Source organism: Notechis scutatus, chromosome 11 (genome assembly GCF_049901735.1).
Source record: "Notechis scutatus isolate UNSWTSFEM ecotype Mainland chromosome 11, rNotScu1.2, whole genome shotgun sequence".
In the NCBI taxonomy this organism is placed as follows: Eukaryota; Metazoa; Chordata; class Lepidosauria; order Squamata; family Elapidae; genus Notechis; species Notechis scutatus.
In genome coordinates, this window is record NC_142019.1 from 18,183,773 (window position 1) to 18,202,727 (window position 18,955).

At 43.0% G+C, this 18,955-nt stretch overlaps 2 protein-coding genes across 2 annotated transcripts in view; both read left to right on the plus strand.

The window, feature by feature from the left end:
* Positions 1-18,955, plus strand: part of MAP2K1 (mitogen-activated protein kinase kinase 1) — a 292,757-nt gene that overhangs the window by 161,523 nt on the left and 112,279 nt on the right. The gene's annotated exons all lie outside the window — the stretch shown is intronic.
* The window catches only part of SMAD6 (SMAD family member 6), a 52,254-nt gene that overhangs the window by 12,260 nt on the left and 21,039 nt on the right, over positions 1-18,955 (plus strand). The window contains exons 2-3 of the mRNA XM_087972950.1: positions 1,830-1,886; positions 6,069-6,146. Of these exons, the coding sequence (XP_087829076.1) occupies positions 1,830-1,886; positions 6,069-6,146 (135 nt within the window). The remainder of the gene's footprint in view (positions 1-1,829; positions 1,887-6,068; positions 6,147-18,955) is intronic.

Genomic DNA, 18,955 nt, shown 5'->3' on the forward strand with positions numbered 1-18,955 from the left:
CTGCTGAGCCTCTGGGGCTGTGTTTACCCAGTGCAAAATAATAGGTGGTTTTGCTGAATGAGCTCAGTTGCACATATTCTTAAAACACCTGAACCATCCATCAAAACCTTCTTGGTTGGATTTGCACAGCATGGCAATCCTTTCACCCCAGTGCATTTTAGGCTGTGTGTTGTGCAAAAGCCAACTCTTTTGTAAACCACAATTAAAGACCCTTTGAGGCTCTTGAAAGGAGGGGAAAATGGCACTTACTGGATTCACATGTTGTCCTAAACCAGAGCTCCCCAAACTTGGCAACTTTTAGACTGGTGGACTTCAACTCCCAGAATTCTCCAGCCAGCATAGCTGGAAGTTGAGGTCCACCAGTCTTAAAGTTGCCAAGTTTGGAGACCTCTGTCCTAAACCATGATTCCGTTTGCTTGGTCTGGATTCGGTGCGTTGTGCAAACGAAGACTCCGTCTCTAATGAACCATGCCTTAATATAGCATGTGAATGTGCCATTATTGGCTGAAAACCGTGTTAAGAGGCTCTGCATTCTTGTATTGCTGGAACTGTGAGATCTTTTGACTTCAGCAAAAGATGGTAGTTTTCCAGGCGCACGGGGAATAAATTCTAAATTTGGGGGCTACCTCTTCAGCTGACACGGAGAAAAGTAACTACAGGTAGTCCTTGACTTCCAACAGCTCATTTAGTAACCGTTCAAAGTTTACAACAGCACTGACAGATGTGACTTATGACCATTTTTCACAGTTACAGCTTTTGCACTATCCCCATAATCTTGTAATCAAAATTAAAATGCTTGGCAACTGGTTCATCTTTATGTCAGTCATGTAAATCACCTTTTACGACTTTCTGACAAGCAAAGTCAATGGGGAAGCCAGATTCACTTAACAACCAGGTTGCTAACTTAACAACTGCAGTGGTTCACTTAACAACGGTGGCGGGAAATGTCATAAAACGGCAATAAAATGTCACAAAACTCTCTTAACAAATGTCTCGCTTAACAGCAGAAATTTTAGGTTTTAGGGCTACCAATTACAGGGTGGATCATATTCCTTGTGAGGATCCAGCCAACTTAAAACTATGTTTCATTTGGTGGGATTGTTGTAGAGTAAATGAACTTGAAAATTGCAAGCTGTAGTTTCTCTTTAAGGCATATTTGGTGGTATGAACACTATGCTAAATCCATGTAACTGATGTATTCTACGTATTGCGCAAGAGACGAAGCGCCTATGCCATCTTATGATTGAACATTATGGTTTGCTTGATGCAACATGCTAAGACAGTATTTCTCCACCTTGGCCGTTTGAAGATAGGTGGACTTCAACTTCTTGGAGTTGAAGTCCACACGCATCTTCAAACAACCCAGGTTGAGAAATGCCATGCTAAGGACAATCTTAGGGTTCTTAGGAAAGGCTGACTCATAGTCTACCCTATCCCAATTTAGTCAAGTGTTGGGTCAACCAAGCAAGGGAACTTTGGATGGAGGGTTATTTGTGGCCCATGGAAGTCTTCTACTCATAGGAATTGCATGCATCTAAACTAGGGGTCCCCAAACTTGGCCACTTCAAGACTTGTGGACTTCAATTCCCAGAATTCTGGGAGTTGAAGTCTGCAAGTCTTAAAGTGGCCAAGGTTGGAGACCTCTGATCTCAACCCTGTAGCTTGGCAAGGGAAGTTGAGTGGGTTATTCTGCTTCCTGTCAACGGAAGTATATTTTAATATATGTGAGCTTCTGATCAATATCCCATCCTTTGTTCAATTAGAAGTGACTTCATTGAGATCGAAACCACCTTTCTGAAAACTTGATTTGTCTCCTTTTTCTTTTTCAGAATCACCTCCCCCTCCTTATTCCCGGCTGTCTCCAAAGGATGAGCAAAAGCCATTGAGTAAGTATGTTCTTCACCCTGACTTCCCTCCTCCAGTTTTCTGAGCGTTAGTAAGAGCGTTCCACTTGTGGTGTCCAGAACCGGAAACCTGTATTTTGTGGGCAACTTTTGTACTCTTTTTCCAAAAGGAAGATGGCCACCTTTGGCTTTTCCCTCTGTGTGTCATGCAAAACTTAGACATAAAACATAGAATAACAGGGTTGGAAGGGACCTTGGAGGTCTTGACCCTATACCGTCTCGGACAAACGGCTGTCCAGTCTCTTTTTGAAAACCTCCAGTGATGGAGCAGCCACAACTTCTGGAGGTAGGTCATTCCACTGGTTAATTGTCCTCACTGGCAGGAAATTTATCTTTTAATTCTGGGTTGCTTCTCTCCTTGGTTAGTTTTTCATCCATTGTTTCTTTTCCTGCCCTCTGGTGCTTTGGAAAATAGTTTGATCCTCCCATCTTCAAGGGCTTGTACAGTGAAGTACATGGAAGGCTTGTAACCAGGGGTGGACTTCAAAAATTTTAGTAACGGGTTCTTTGCCAGGTTGCTGGGTGGGCGTGGCCTAGTTGGCCTCCTGCACCACGGCGGGGGGGGTGGGTATTTTTGCCCTCCCCGGACTCCAGAGGCTTTCCTCGTGCCTCCGGGAGGGCAAAAACAGCCTCCCCAGGCTCCGGAAGCCCTCCGGAGGCCGGAAACAGGCCCAGTTCCGGCCTTCTCAAACTTCTGAGAGGCCCGTTTTTTGCCCTCCCCTAGCCTCTGTGGGGACTCCTGGGTTGGCCAAAGGGTTCCTGTGCCCAAAGTTTCTGAAGGAATTTAAGATGTGAAAGTTGCATTAGGACTCCCAGTTCCCATCCGCCAGCTAGAGATGCCTGGTCAGTGTGAAACAGAAGGGCCGGCTTACAGGTAGTCCTTGACCTACCATCACAATTGAGTCCAACATTTCTGTGGCTAAGCAAGGCAATTGTCATGTCCCTGTCGGAATCTGATTCCGAGGGGGAGGCTGAGCAGCTGACAGGGAGTGGGAGTCCATTGGCTGTGGAAAAAATGGGAAGGGCAAAGTCCGGCTGGGCAGAGCAGGGGAGAGGGAGAGCAAGGGAGAGGGAATTCAGAGGAAAGTCCAGGCCCACCCCCTCTTCATCCTAGGGCATGCAGGGAGGAACTGAGAAGGGAGCAACATGAGTTGCGTGGCTTGCGGGGGAGGAAAGGGCCCTGATTCCCTTCATTAGCTGTAGCTGGGAACACAGTGTTTAAAAAGGGAAGTTGCGCACAGCAAGTTGTTGAGAGCAAATCGTGAGTTATCTGTTATTGTCGAGGCTTATCTGTGTTCCTGGCATCTTTCCAACTATGTGTGTTTTGTTGGCCTTTGAAGCAATTCCTCCTCCTGCCCTGTCCAGTTAATTGCTGCAGCACGATTTTGTGGATTTTTAGTTACAGTTTGTATGTACTTTGTTTTCGGACTGAATTTCCTCCACTTGAAGACTATTCTTGGGAGAATTTTTTTCTCCAGTCGAAGGTAACTGGACATTGGGGGCAAAGTTGGAGGTATTAAAGGGACTTTTCTTACTTCTGTGACTGTGTTGCCTTTGTGCCAAGCCCCAGGTCATCATAGCAATTGTTAAGTGGGTCACGCCTTTTTTGCCACAGTTGTTAAGCCAAATTGTAGCAGTTAAGTGAATCATGCAGTCGTTAAAGCAAATCTGGCCCTCCTCCATAGTCTTTGCTGGCTGGGAAAGTTACAAATCTTGATCCAATGACCTCGGGACAGGACCACAGTTCTAAATACACGCCAGTTGCGCAATGCCTGAATTTGGATCAATTTGTATTGTGTCCACTCTGGATAATAACGGTAGACAGGAAACTCTGAGTTCATGTATCGGAACTCTGCTTTTTGAACCAGCAGGATTGAAAAGAAAAAGGGAAAACGCACAAAATCATTAATTGATTTTGGACCCGGTTTTTAGAGCATATTTTTAAAACAAGTGGCACCAAGTGCAGGAGAGAGAGAGAGAGAGAGAGAGAGGGAGAGACTTAACAAAAGACTTTTAACTTGTTAAAACAAAGTTTTCTTGGTCTTGGGGGAGGAAGGAAGGAAGGAAACAAGAATAAACAGCTTCAAGAATTTTAATAGTGATAATTAAGTTAGAGTAACAATGAGTTGTTTGGAGGCTTAGTGTAACCTTAGCCAGGGCGCTCCAAGTTCCTACTTGTTCAATCCACTCAACCTTGGATTATTTTGGAGGTCCAAATCCTGCCCGTGTTTGTGCCTTGCTCTTCCTTAGTATCCACCGTTGGCATCTCTGGTGAGGTTAGGAATAAAAACCTTGGCGAACTGCAGTCCCACATCTTAGCAGAAAAGACAGACTGTTTTGCCCTGAAAAAAAAAAAAAACAGTTTTTCAGGGCAAAACAGCTATAAATAGCTATATTACAGGTAGTCCTTGACTTATAACAGTTCGTTTAGTGACTGCTCAAGGTTACAGCACTGAAAAAAAAAAGATTTACAACCAGTTTTCACACAACTGCAGCATCTCTGTGGTTACCTGATCAAAATTTGGACACTTGACAATTGGTTCATATTTATGACAGTTGCCATGTCCCAGGATCATGTGATCCCTTTTTGGGATCTTCTCAGAAGCAAAGTCAACAGGGAAGCCAGATTTACTTAACCACGTCACTAACTTAACCACTGCAATGATTCACACTTAACAAGTGTGGCAAGAAAGGACATAAAATGGAGCAAAACTCACTTAACAGCTGTCTTGTTTTGCAATGGGGATTTTGGCCTCAGTTATGGTCATAGGTGGAGGACTAACTACATTTTTTTCCATTTATTGATGTCTTAAGACAGGGGTCCTCAAACTTGGCAACTTTAAGACTTGTGGACTTCAACTCCCAGAATTCTTCAGCCAGCATAGCTGGCTGGAGAATTCTGGGAGTTGAAGTCCACAAGTCTTAAAGTTACTAAGTTTGGAGACCTCTGTCTTAAAAGCTAGCCAGAGTTACTGTTTTGTTCTTGCTAGGAAAAAAGTGATTCTTCCTTTGGGATGGGCTGGAAAAGGTTTTCTTTAAAGGCCTCTGCAAAGATAAGGATTGGTTGCTAGTGTTATGGGTTAGTTCCCTTCCCCCAACTTCCTTGCTTCTTCCTTTAAAACGAAACAGCAGTATTTTGTGATTAGGATTAAGGCTTGATTTCCTATATTTTCATGAAGAGAGCTACTTAAAAGTCAGCCAGGCAAGAAGGCAGGAGCAGAAAAAGCGGCAGTTGCCTCTAGGTTCACACGTTGCGTTAAACCGCAGCTTGTTTTAACTATTGTTTGTTGAAAAAAAAAAAGGCACGTCCTTTCACTTTCTCTCTTGTAAACCATGATTTGAAATGATGCCTATGGGTCAAATGAAGACTTTTGCAGAATAAACCAAGAGCTGTGCGGTGTTTTGGATTTGACTCCAAAAAGATGTTCGTGAGCTAAAGTACAGATCCTGTCTGAATCTTCTGAAAGCAGCCGTGTCCTTTCTCAGAGGTTAAAACCTTTGTTCAATTCAGAGAAGAGCAACTAAGATGATCAAAGGTCTGGAGACCCAAACACATGAAGAACCATTGGCAGGTTTTGGGTCTGGCTAGTCTAAAGAAAAGAAGAATTACGGGCGACATGATAGCAGTGTTTCAGTATTTGAGAGGCTGCCACAAAGAAGAGGGGGCTCAACTTATTTTCCAAAGCACCTGAGGGCAGGACAAGAAACGATGGATGGAAACTAATCAGAGAGAAGGAACCTGGAATTAAGAAGAAACTTCCCAACAGTGAGGACAATTAACCAGTGGGACAGCCCGCCACCAGAAATTGTGGCTGCTCCATCCCTGGAGGTTTCTAAGAAGAGACTGGACAGCCACTTGTCTGAGATGGTATAGGTTCTCCTGCTTGAGGAGGGGGCTGGACTAGAAGACCTCCAAGGCCCCTCCAGCTTATTCTACTTCTACCTCTACTCTATTCTCTGCTTCCAGCTGTTTTCTGGGATCCCAGAAAACAATGTGGCTGCTTTATGGAGAAGCAGATAAGTCCCTCGCACAGGTGTGAAAGCACCTTTGAGGAATTGAATCAGAACCATTGCGCAGCCCTTGGGGGGGAAATGCTTCTTGGGATGGTTAAAATTATTGGCCACTTTGGAAATAACATGTGCCCTTTTTCCTCTGCTTCCTAGACCTTTCAAATTCCACATTGTCCTACACTGAAACGGGGGCTACAAATTCACCCAACCTCATCGCCAGAGACTTTTCTGGTAGGTAGATTTTTTCATGTGTGCGATACTTTCCGAAGAAAAATACCTTGTGTCTGCGGAGATCCTCAATCATCCAGTTGTCCCAAAGGTCAGAGCACAAAAGGCAACTGGGATGTCTTTGTTTTTGCTTGAAGATGTTTCGCTTTCTCATCCAAGAAGCTTCTTCAGTTCTGGAGATCTGAAGAAGCTTCTTGGATGAGAAGCGAAACATCTGCAAGCCAAACCACAAGCAAAAACCAAGAAAGTCCAGTTGCCTTTTGAAAAAAAAAAAAAGAACCTTTGGGACTTTGGGTACTAAAACAGCAAACAAAAGTGGTCACAATGTTAAATAACAGGAATCAAAATACCTTCACAAGAAAAAGCTAGTTAATATACAGGTAAGTCCTCAATCTGCAGTGGTTCATTTAGCGACCATTCAACGTTACAGCAGCACCGAAAATAGTGAGTTAGGACTGTTTTTCACAGTTTATGACCATTGTAGAAATCCTCATGTGTAATAAATGCAGACGGCTGAGGCTTCATTTAACATCTTTATAAACATATTAAATAAATTTTACAATGCCAGTTGTAGATTTCTCCACCATGGAGCAAACTCAAACAGAAACATCTTGCAAGCAACTTTCAGCAGCAGTAGCAGCTCAGAAACAGATTCACTTTTTTCACAAATCAGTTTCACTTTAGTTCAGCAGGCAAGCAGAGGAGAGAAGCCGTTTCACTTTCAGTAGACAGACTCAGAGCTCAGCATAGCTGCAGAGCTTAATATAGAGCCACGCCTAGGCTACTTCTAGTTTCAGTTTCCAAACAGTCCTCATTGGCTGACTTAGTTTGGTATGCCTATTCATTGGCTGACTTTGTTACCAGGCTGTATTCCAGCTCATGAATATACTCTGACATCACGATCGTGTGATCAAAATCCAGAAGCTTAGCTGGTTCATACTTACCACGGTTGCAGTATTGTGGGATCAACGTGATCCCCTTTTGCAACCTTCTGACAAGCAAAGTCCACGGAGAAGCCAGGTTTTATTTTTATTTATTTTTATTTGTCAATTGCTTGCAAGATAATAGGTATAAGTAAAAACATAGTTATGAATACATGGATACATATAAGAAAATTTTTTAAAAAAATTCACTTCTGCGTTCCTTACAACTGCAATGATTCACTTAACAACGGTGGCAAGGAAGGTCGTAAAATGGGGCAAAACTCCATTAACAACGGTCTCGGTCAGCAGCAGAAATTTTGGGCTTAAGTCAAGGGCTGCCTGTGCTTCCTCTCTCGCAGGATCTCTTTAACATGGACTTGGAACTGGGGAAATCACTTGCTGACCCCAATAAAAGGCTCCCGTGTTTATATGCCTTTTAGCCACTGGTATTGTTAAAATGTGCCAAGCAATGCATTTTATCAGTACAGGGAAAGCATGAAATACATTCTAACAAGCTCCGTTCCAGAAATGTGCAATTGTCAAACTCATTAAGAATTAACGAGGAAAGAAAAGAAAAACAAGATTCAGTGTATTTGATGGTGGTACTGAAAATCAGCAAGCGATCTTTATCTTTCATGGCCAATGTCTGTTCCTCAAAATAGACTGCAAATGTGCTTTGTGTAAATATTTCTATTTGTCTGAATAATCGTTTCTCCAAAAATTGCTTGAATGCTCATATTTAAAAGTAAGCTTCACCTGTTTCTATTTATAGCCTGAACCTTGAGGCTTGGGAAGTTTCTCTGAAATATTAATAATTTGTTTGCTTTTTGCAGGAAAAAAAAAAACACAATTCCCCAAACCCTCTGTATATCACTTAAATTGTTAGTAGATTTTCCTACTGAATATCGGAGTTAATTAGTTTGCTTTATTGATTTATAGACCATATCAAAGTGCAGAGTTCCAAACACAATTTATTACTAAAATCTGATAAAAACAGTGTAAAATAGAATTGGAATGAAATACAATTTAAAATGCAATTGGAATAAAATACAATACTTTAATATATAGATAAACTAGCTCGATACCCGTGCTTCACTACGAAACTATGTGGTCGGGCTTAGATTTGGGGAGGAAAATAAGCGGGGGGTGGGGGGTGGAATTGTGCTTCTGCCTTCCAGCATCCATCGGTATTCATCTGGCTAGTGTCCTGTCAGTGTGTGAGAGAGTTGAGGGCTATTTGGAAACTGAAACAGTATTTGCTGAGTGAGCAAGGAGACAGCAAGGAGCCTGGGCATGGCTTAGCTCAACTGTTCTATACTAAAGCTGGTTGGTGCTCTGAAACTAAAACTTCTCTCCTCTGCTTGTGTTTTGCACTTGGAGCAGATTTCTTTCCAGGTGGGGAGGGGGAGTAGGACTCCTTAGCATCAGAGCGTGTTAATAATAATAATATAGGAAATACTAATAGCTCTGATGGTCGTTTTGAAAAATCCTTTCTTAGTGAGCTAGAAGCCAAAATTTCAAGTTTGAAGGCTGTACGGTTCTGGAGATTTTGTGATGATGCATGAGTGGTATTTTGCTTTTCTATATATAGATAAATAATAAGCATATTACTGCTTTGAAACACATGCAAATGCATATAACTTCTGTAAGTACAGTAATGCATGTTGCCTCTCCTATTTCAAAAATTATTCCTGCCCTGTTTAGCAAGGAGTCCAGTAATGGTCTTCCTGTTTTGCAGGACTCTTGTTTGCTCAGGAACTTTGATAACCTCATTTTCACCTTCTCTTGTTATTGTTTGTGAAACTGCTAGTGTAAGGAAGTAGGGAAAAATTAACATTACTGATTGTAGGTCCTTTCTTTCTTTTTTCTTTTTGGAAAATGTACTCTGCAGGCTTCTGCTCGGTTTAGATTTAGAGCTCACTAACATGCACGTAGTTTGTTGCACCCAGAATGAGGTTGTTGGTGATTTGTATTTAGAGCAGGGGTCTCCAACTTTGGCCACTTTAAGCTTGCAGGACTTCAACTCCCAGACCCCTGATTTAGAGGAATCCCACACGGAGGGTGAAAGGAACCTGCTGAGCAAGCCCACCTGAAGTTATTAACTCTCAGGGAGGCTAGCGGTATTGATGGAGTGACCAGAGCAGTGGTGAAAAGGTGGCCCTGGTGGATCCATCCAGGCTGAATGATTGATGGAGGTCCTTTGGTGCCGTTTGGCCCATTGAACAGTGACATGGCGTTGCAGCTGCAGATGTTGGAAATGAACTTCAAAATGTGCAGGTTGCCTTTAACCTTATGGCCACCATCGAACCCGAAATCTCTGTTGCTAAGTGACAGTTGCTAAGGGTGCTTTGCCCCATTTTACATCCTACCTTGCCATGGTTGTTAAGTTGTAAAGTGTTAAAGGTATTGAAATTTAAGAGCTGACCAACAGAATGGATCCACAGAAGTTTTGCCTCTTTTAAGAGGTGACTATTATAAAGGCAGCCATTAGAGGGCGTGTTCTCTCTCTTTGTGTCCTGTAGCCATTGCAGAGTTCTCCGTGTAGAGTTAAGAAGATTGATTGCTTGTCAGGTGTTTGCCTACCATGTATATGTCTCTATGCTGTGTTTTGCTCCTGAGTTGTCTCATAATAGTAGTGACACTGCAAACGTGCTGACATGAAGTCAGCAACATGGACCTGGCTTCCCCATTGAATTTGCTTATCAGAAGGACACAAAAAGGGGATTCACATACCAGGACAATGCAACCGTCATAAATATGAGTTAGTTGCCAATGTCTGAATTTTGATCACATGATCATAGGGGATGCTTCAAAAATTGTAACTGAGAAATGGTCACAAGTCCCTTTTCTCGGCGCCATTGTAATTTTGAACAGTCACTAAACAAACTGTTATAAGTCAAGGACTACCTGTATACTTTTTGTTTTTTCAGGGCCCAAGCATAGGAACACGATGTTCCATTAGATTATATCTGAGCAATTGTCATCTGTGGGTGAAGTTTAGTTTATCCACCCGGGGAATGTTTCCTATTTAACTGCAATTGCTCCTAAAAGCTGTTGGAGCAAATGAACTCCGGCGGATGTGTTACTTAACTCTAAACCTGGTGGGAATGTAAGGTCCCCCAAAAAACAGAGCTGGGCTATTCCCACAGCCTGGTGTGCGCAGGAAACCGTAAGGCCTTCTCTTTTCTTCTCTCAAGATGGGTTGTGTGCCAGCTCGGAGAGGAAAGGTTGAGAAAGCTTCCAGAAATTTGATTCCAACGTGTAGGAATGTGAGATATTTTTTGGGCCTCAGGAAGGGACATGTGCTTGCGTGGTAGAAGAACTCTGGCCTGTCTTGGCTTTTGACTCAGCTCTGAAGCTCAAGTAAATACAGTTTATGACCACTGACCTAGAAGGGAGGGGTGGGGGAAATATAAGGTGCTTTTACTATCAGCTTTTGGACGCTGAGCTCTGCAACATTTGGCGTGACCCAGCGCCCAATTCTCTCTCTTTAAATGAGCTGTGGATGAGCGGTCCAGATGTTCTTTACTTCCAGTGATGGGTTCATGTGGCATCTTACCTTTGCATAACCGTCAGAAGCACACACACACACACACACACACAAAGTGGGCTTAAAACTTTTCTGCTAGAACAAAATAACGATCACTTGGTAACCAAAATGGTAGTGTAATTGGATATTCCCGTCTCCTACTGTGGAATTTCAAGCGGCTCAGCTTTTCATAAGCGTCTAATGTGGGTTATTTATCTTTCCCCAGTGGGCAGAGCTGCATCTATATAGGATAAGAGGCTGGCTGCAGTTTAACCCTTCCGTGGCCAGATTTAAAGCAGCCGTTTGGGGATCGGTGAGCCAAATATCAGCCTTCCCTGATCTGGGAGAGGCACCAGATGGGTTTTGGCTGAAGTTGTTGCCTGAACTGGCCAGCGGGAACAGCCCCCATGCTGGCGGTGAATTGGTTGGAACCAGCATTACCCAAAGGCTGCTGAGGTTGAGGACTCCTAGCAGAGTCCCTTGGATGAGTCTGATGGAGAGCTGGGGGCCCTCCGTAGAGATGTCGAGGGGTGGCGCTTTCCTTTCCTTTCTGGATCGGAGGGCAATCTGGTTGCAATACGTGGCATTTCCCCACCCACCCACCCACCCCAGTTGGTGGCTGGAGAATTCTGGGAATGGAAGTCCATGCAACTTACAAGTTGCCAAGATTCTCCTGTTTCAGCAGGGGGGGTGGACTACAAGATCTCCAGGTCCCTTCCAGCTCCTGTTCTATTCTATTTCTGTTCCATTCCATTCTATTCTATTCATCTGTATTCTGTTCTATTCTATTCTATCTAATCTAATCCAGTCTGTATTCGATTCTTATTCTGTTCTATTCATCTGTTCTTTCTAATCTAATCTAATCTAATCTAATCTAATGTAATCTGTATTCTCTTCTCTTCGCTTTTCTTCTCTTCTATTTCTATTCCATTCCATTCCATTCATCTGTATTCTGTTCTATTCTATTCTAATCTAATCCAATCTAATCTGTATTCTGTTCCATTCTTTCTAATCTAATCTAATCAGGGGAGACATGATAGCAGTCTTCCAATATTTGAGGGGCTGCCCCAGAGAGGAAGGCGTCAAGCCAAGGCGCCTGAAGGGCAGGCAAGGAACAATGGATGGAAAGTGAACAAGGAGAGATTCAACCTGGAAATAAGGAGAAACTTTCTGACAGTGAGAACATTCAACCAATGGAATGGCTTGCCCTCGGAAATTGTGGGAGCTTCATCGCTGGAGGCTTTCAAGAAGAGACTGGACTGCCATTTGTCAGAAATGGGGTAGGGTCTCCTGCTTGGGCAGTGGGGGGTTGGACTAGATGACCTATAAAGTCCCTTCCAACTCTGATTATCTGTTATCTGTTAATCTGTATTCTATTCTATTCTATTCTATTCTTCATCCCAATATTCTATTCTATTCTATTCTATTCTATTCTATTCTATTCTATTCTATTCTATTCTATTCTATTCTATTCTATTCTATTCTATTCTATTCTATTGATCTGTATTCTGTTCTGTTCTGTCTAATCTAATGTAATCTGTATTCTCTTCTCTTCCATTCTATTCTATTTGGACTTCAGCTCCCAGAATTCCCCAGCCAGCCATGCTGACTGGGGGATTCTGGGAATCAAAAGTCCGCAGGTCTTAAAAAGTTGACCAAGGTGGACATCCAGGTCTAAAGAAAAAGAAAAAAAGAAACGGGGAATCGGAAGTTGGAAGGATCCTTTTTTTTTGGGGGAAACGGAAGAGGAGAAAGATGAGAAAGTTTAAACTCTCCAAGCCAAACAGCCGAGAGAGACTCCGAAAATGCAGCATTTGCTGATTTCCCCAAACCTCCTGACCCGAACAGAGGCTGTTTGTGAGGAGGATTCAGCTGGGGGGGAAATGGCACCTACGGCTTCTTGGTTAAGCTCTCAAAAGCTTTGGAACAGCTGAGGGACTTCAGGGTAGATTCCTGGCCGAGCCTTTGAGCTGTTCCAACCCTGCTCGTCTCCTTTCGGGATTTTTTTTTTTTTTTTTGCAAACTAGAGAAGCCAAAATATTTGGAAGACGAAAAGGAGCTTTTTTAAGGCGGAAATATATTACTCAAATGAATGCCCTGGATGCCAGCATCCCTCTCTTTGGCCTTTGCTGTCAGACTGTGGTGGCGAGAGCCAGCCAGGGTTTGTTTTTTTGGGGGGTGGGTGGGGGGCAAGTAAGAAAGAACATCAAAGGCTCTGAATAAACCTTTGAACATTTTTTTAAAAAAAAAACTTTATTAGTCTTTTATGGCTTTTTTTAAAAGAAAACAAACAAACAAAGAGTACAAATCTCTTAACTTCAACAGTTTGTGGCATTCGTCTCATACTACTATTTTGTGGATTATATACAAGTTATTCGAATATAAACATTAATTTATATGTTGCTTATCGTTAATTTTTTTCATCATCCATTTATCTATCTTTGCTCAATCCAGTCATACCATTTTTCCCAAGTCTTATAATAGTCAGTCTCCTCTTTCTCTTGCAACATCAGGGTTAATTTATCCATCTCAGCACAAGTCATTATTTTTTGAATAATCAATTCATCGGGTGGTATACATGTATGTTTCCCACACTGGGCCTAAGCAATTCTGGCTGCAGTTAGAATATGTAGCACTATACATTTTATATTTCTCCCAGATTTCTTTTTGAATATCCCCAATAAAAATAAATCCGGTTCTAATTCTGTTGGTTCACAAATAATCTCTTGCAACCATTGTTTAATTTTTAACCAATATTTTTGGGTCTCCGGGCAGGACCACCACATGTAATAAAATGTACCTTTTTTTCCTTTTTGCACTTCCAACATGGCGGATTCATGTTGGGATACATCTTCGCTAATCTCGAAGGAGGTAGATACCAGGGGTGGGATTCTACCGGTTCGCACCTATTCGCTAGAACCGGTTGTTAACCTTCTAAGCAGTTCGGAGAACCGGTTGTTAGAAGAAATTACTGGGCTAATCCTGTAAGGAAGGCAGGAAGGAAACATTCTGGTGTTGCTTATAGAAACTGCCTCTCCGTTAACCCTTCTTACATTCTTGGCAGGACTAGACTTCCTGTCTCAGGAACGTCTCTGGAGTTTTTTTTTTCCCCTCCTTTGCTGGTACTTTGCTTGTGTGGAGTGACCATTCAAAGTTACAATGGCACTGGAAAAAGTGACTTATGACCATTTTTCACACTTATGACTGTTGCAGCATCCCCACAGTCACAAGAGGCCAGTCCAGTCTCTTCTTGAAAGCCTCCAGATGAAGCTCCCACAACTTCCAAAGGTAATCTTAAGGACACAACTTAAAAATGGGTGGCAGGTTGTTGTCCACTTCCCTGGGTAGCATTAGCCCAACCTTGGGTCTTCTAAGGGAGTTGGCCCTCAACCCTCGACCTCTAACATTTCCAATGGGACAGGTGTGTGTGTGTGTGTGTGTGTAGACTGTTAACTGTGGGACTTGAGGCCTGGAGGCCCCACTTTGGAGTTATCAGAGGAACACCCAAAATTCTTTGCTTCCCATGGTTGAGCCTTCCAGTGTGAACTTGCTAAAACTTCACCACTTTCCCCAGCTTCTTCTGATGTTTGGTTTTTTGGGGGAAGATTTTATGGCAAGGAGGGTAATCTGACAAGCATTTTGAAAGTCTGGGGAAGCAGTTCTCCAAATTGTTTTCTACCTAGAGTAATTAAGGTGGAGTTACTCCCTTTCTCACGCTTCCTCCCTGTTTCCTCCCTGCATAACCAAGATCTTTAGGTGGCCAATCACCCTGGAGCACTTCTGGCCACCCTAGCTCTTTTGGCTGCGACCTGTTGTCATTTTAGGACTAGAATTAACAGATGAGTTGGAAGGGACCTTGTAGATCATCTAGTCCAACCCATTGTGGAGAATGGTCTAAAAGAAACCTCTTGGATTCCTTGGAGGTTGGTGCAGAAGTGAAATAATTAAATAACCAGTGAAAAGTTTGCTCTTGAAATCCTTGCAGAATACTATGCAATTCTGCAAGGATTTCAAGATCACACTTTTCACTGATTATTTAATTGTTCACTCTGTTTGTGAGATATTCCAAAAAATATGAGATGGTTTGGCCTGTACAATAGGGGAATGGTGGGGTGTTCTTAATTCATGGGGAGAGAATAACACTAACCTTAACATTCTTTTTCTAACTTGATAATCCAGGCTGGAAAGGTGGGAGAAGGTTCTATGTTTAAATGGCAGCAACTTAGAAGATTCTCACTGCTTTTCAAGCCCTTTTTTTTCTGCCTGTGGAAAACTGAGAGATGCCCATGGATGGAACTCTGCATTTGTGCCTGAGGAGGAGGGGGGGGGCGACTTTTGACTGGCTTTGCTATTTGCCGGGGAAGGGAGATGAATGGAGATCAAAGAAACCAGCAAGATTTATATTCAGAGGGAGCCCAGGGGAGAGTTTCATTCCAGAATGGCTGCCTAAGACGGAGAATTTAAGGTGGAACAGATTCTTGAGTATCCGTGTTGTGTATATCCTACTCTAAGGTAGTAATCTCTGCATGCCTTCAGCTAGGATTCCTCAGACAACATGAATTTGCTTCTCAGAAATGAAGGTGTGATTGGAATGGAATGGAATGGAATGGAATGGAATGGAATGGAATGGAATAGAATAGAATAGAATAGAATAGAATAGAATAGAATAGAATAGAATAGAAGGGACCTTGTAGGTCATCTAGTCCAACCCCCTGCCCAAGCAGGAGACCCTACACAGTTTCTTACAGATGGCTGTCCATTCTCTTCTTGAGAGCTTCCAGTGATGAAGCTCCCACAACTTCCGAAGGCAACTCCTGTTCCATGGATTGATTGTTCTCACTGTCAGAAAGTTTCTCCTTATTTCCAGGTTGAATCTCTCCTTGTTCAGTTTCCATCCACTGCACCTTGTCTGGCCTTCAGGAGCTTTGGAGAATAGCTTGACCCCCTTCCTCCTCTCTGTGGCTGACCCTCAAGTATTTGGGAGGCGGCTGTCATGTCCCAGTGTGTGGAAACCTGTTTACTAATGCTTGAGGCCCACATAGGTAGGAAGCTGATTTTCACTAAGTTGATAGCGCTGGGGTGAGGAAGAGGCTAGCTTGTTTCCTGCTACACTGAGTGAAGAAAGCTGTTTTCAGGGGATCCATTTTTTTTTCATAGTGCATACAATAAATAATACAGCTGGAAGGGACCTTGGAGGTCTTCTAGTCCAACCCCTGCTCAAGCAGGAGACCCTATACCATTTCAGACAAATGGCTATCCAATCTCTCCTTCAAAACTTCCAGGGTTGGAGCCCCCACAACTTCTGAAAGCAAGTTGCTCCAAGGATTGATTGCTCCCACCGTTAGTAAATTTCTCCTCAGCTCTAGGTTAGTTGATTGGAGACTCTCAGGAAATACATGAATTATGAAGACTGTTTTATGAATCCTTCAGGAAGGAAAGGAGGGGATTCCAATAACTGGTCTCTTTTTAGTTAAAGAGGGCAGAAGAGAGCTCTCTATTCCACCCATTGCCAAATATTTATGGGACTGGCCCACTGCCGGCAGACTGACCAACCAACCCTGGCAGGCGGTATCCTTCCGTTTCTTCCTTTTGGAAGTAAATTATGTTTGCAAAATAATAAATAAAGTGAACCTTGTTTTACAGTTGGGAAATGCTGCTGGATGAAGCTTGCTTCCCCCCCCCCTTTTCCTATAAAAACAGTGTACACTTGTTGACTCTTTTTTGCTATGCATGACAAAGAGTAATTGGAAGCAGACATTAAGACATTAGCGTTTTCCTTAGATGAATCACGACAAGTGAAATCCTGAAAAAAGAAAAGGTACTGTACATGTAGGTGCTGGAAGTAGACACCGGTTCTATCCTTATATGCAAAGTGATATATAAGAAATTATTCTCAAGCTGGTCTTCTTTGCTAGAACTGGGATGAGCTACCCTTTGTGGTGGTGGTAGGGCTTTAAATCTTTTAATCTGCAGTCATACTTGGTACTTGACTGCTTTGAAACTCGTCAAATTTGGTACTCGACACATTTTGATGCGAAAATGTTGTCCTAGTATTTATTGTTTGTTTTGATACTCGGTGGGCAAGCGAGAACTTGTTGGTGTCAGCTGACTTGTGACTCACTACCGAAAACAAAAGGTGGCACCTTAGTCACATGGTTTGTTTGGAACTCATCATTTTTAGTACTTGTCACGCCTCTCGGAACCAATTAATGACGAGTACTGAGGTACCACTTGTAATTATTCTGTTTCGGTCTCTAGAAGACAAGAGTTGTGTCATCACTCTGGTGGGATGGGATAATGCTTTTTAACCTTTGGAAAGAACACTTTTTAGCTTAACTAGGAACGCTAAAAATGGGCTGCAAGGGTGCGTTCAGAGACTTATTTGCTGGGCTTCTGTTGGGTCTGCAGGTCAGAGGTCTCCAACCTTGGCAACTGTACACCTGTGGACTTCCAACTCCTAGAATTCATCAGCCATCCAACCTTGGCAACTTTACACCTGTAGACTTCAACTCCCAGAATTCCTCAGCCATCCAACCTTGGCAACTTTACACCTGTAGACTTCAACTCCCAGAATTCCTCAGCCATCCAACCTTGGCAACTTTACACCTGTAGACTTCAACTCCCAGAATTCCTCAGCCAGTGAGGCTGAGTTAAAGTCCACCAATTGTAAAGTTGCCAAATGGATTTGGGCAAAGTTATTTTGTCCAGAGTAAGGGTTGACCAACATCAATACTGACCAAGATAGCCGTAGAAAATGGGCTATCCTGTTTTTCCCAGTGAACTGAGGTCACAACATATTTTAAGTGACAGTATACTCACTATAGTTGCCACAGTAGGGTGTGTATTTGTCATTTTGCGGAGGGATGCAGCAAATGCCTTTTTAACGGTTGCTTCCAGTCGAGTTGCTTTTTTGTCTGAGCTACCCACAATATTATTTTCTGTTCTAATCTTCACTGGGCACCAGTCTTTCCCACAACCCTCTGCTGGTTCCTGCTTTCCATCCCCCAGTACTTCTTTGGCATGCTGTGAAAAAGGCACAATTGAAACCAGCAGGTTGCGAAAATTAGGTTTCCCCCCTTGAAAGCTGCAGGAAAGTTGCTGATAGAAAATTGCCTAGACTTCAGGGGATTCCAACCTCAGGACTTGCAAACTTCAACTCCCAGAATTCCATGCTAGCTGAGGAATCCTGGGAGTTGAAGTGCACAAGTCTTAAAGCTGCCACGGTTGGAGACCCCTGGCCTAGAGAGCTGCTGATAGGGGCTGGCATTACAGTTGTGTATGGCAGCTTCCATACCTTTATTACTTTAAGTCTTTTGCTCCATCGTCTCTTGCCTGGATGTGGCTGATGGGAGTTTTAGTCCTGCCTCATTGGGAAGGTGGCTGAATTGCTTCTGAAAGGAACATTTTGGGCATCCGGCCTCTCTAGTAGAATAAACACAGACTTGAGCGGGGTGTTATGGGTACGGGGATCTTTCGCAGATTGGGAAGCTCAACAATTTGTATACATTAAACAGGCTGTGCCCAGATTAGGTACCAGTCCAGGGATGTTTCCAAGAACAAACAAAATGGACATTAGTCATAAACCCACCAGTTCCAGCTACATTCAGTACTGAAAAGCAATTAAAATATAAATGCTAAAGATACCTGAAATCTACAGCTGGATTAATTCAGGCATTATCTGGTACCTGAGTAGCTTGCTACAAGTCTTCTCTTCTCTTCTCTTCCCTTCCCTTCCCTCCCCTCCTCCCCTCCTCCCCCTTCCCTTTTCTTTCCTTCTCCTACTGACCCTTCCCTTCTCATCCCATCCCATCCTTTGCTATTTCTTAAAAAAAAATACTTGATACTACTCTATTGCTGTGAAAACAAGAAGTGAGTTGGTTGTGAATTATGTAGTGAGTACATGGATGGCTGAATGTGTTCTCTAACAAGGCGTCTCTGGCCAGGTGAGAGTAACTCAGATTGAATGTATTGATGTCTACATCAGTGGTCCCCAACCTCAGCAACTGAAGATACAGTATATGGACCTCAACTCCAAGAGGAATTCTGGGAGTTGAAGTCCATCCATCTCAGAGTTACGGACGTTCAGAAACCGTGGTTTAGATTCTCACCAGGGCAGCCATGTTGGTTGCAAGCAATTGCTGTGCTAATAGACTCCTTGCTTCCCGTTAAAGATTGGGAGTAGAGATTGAGGAACTTCCGTTGGGTACATAGACCAGAATTCTGCTTTTTCTGTGGTTGACTTCTAAATAATGATGGTCCTTGGGCAGTACAAATCAGTCATACCTTCGCTTCGCAGGTTGTGTGAAACCAAACCGTAACTAGTGAAATGAATGATCAAAAATGATCGGCTGAATAAATCG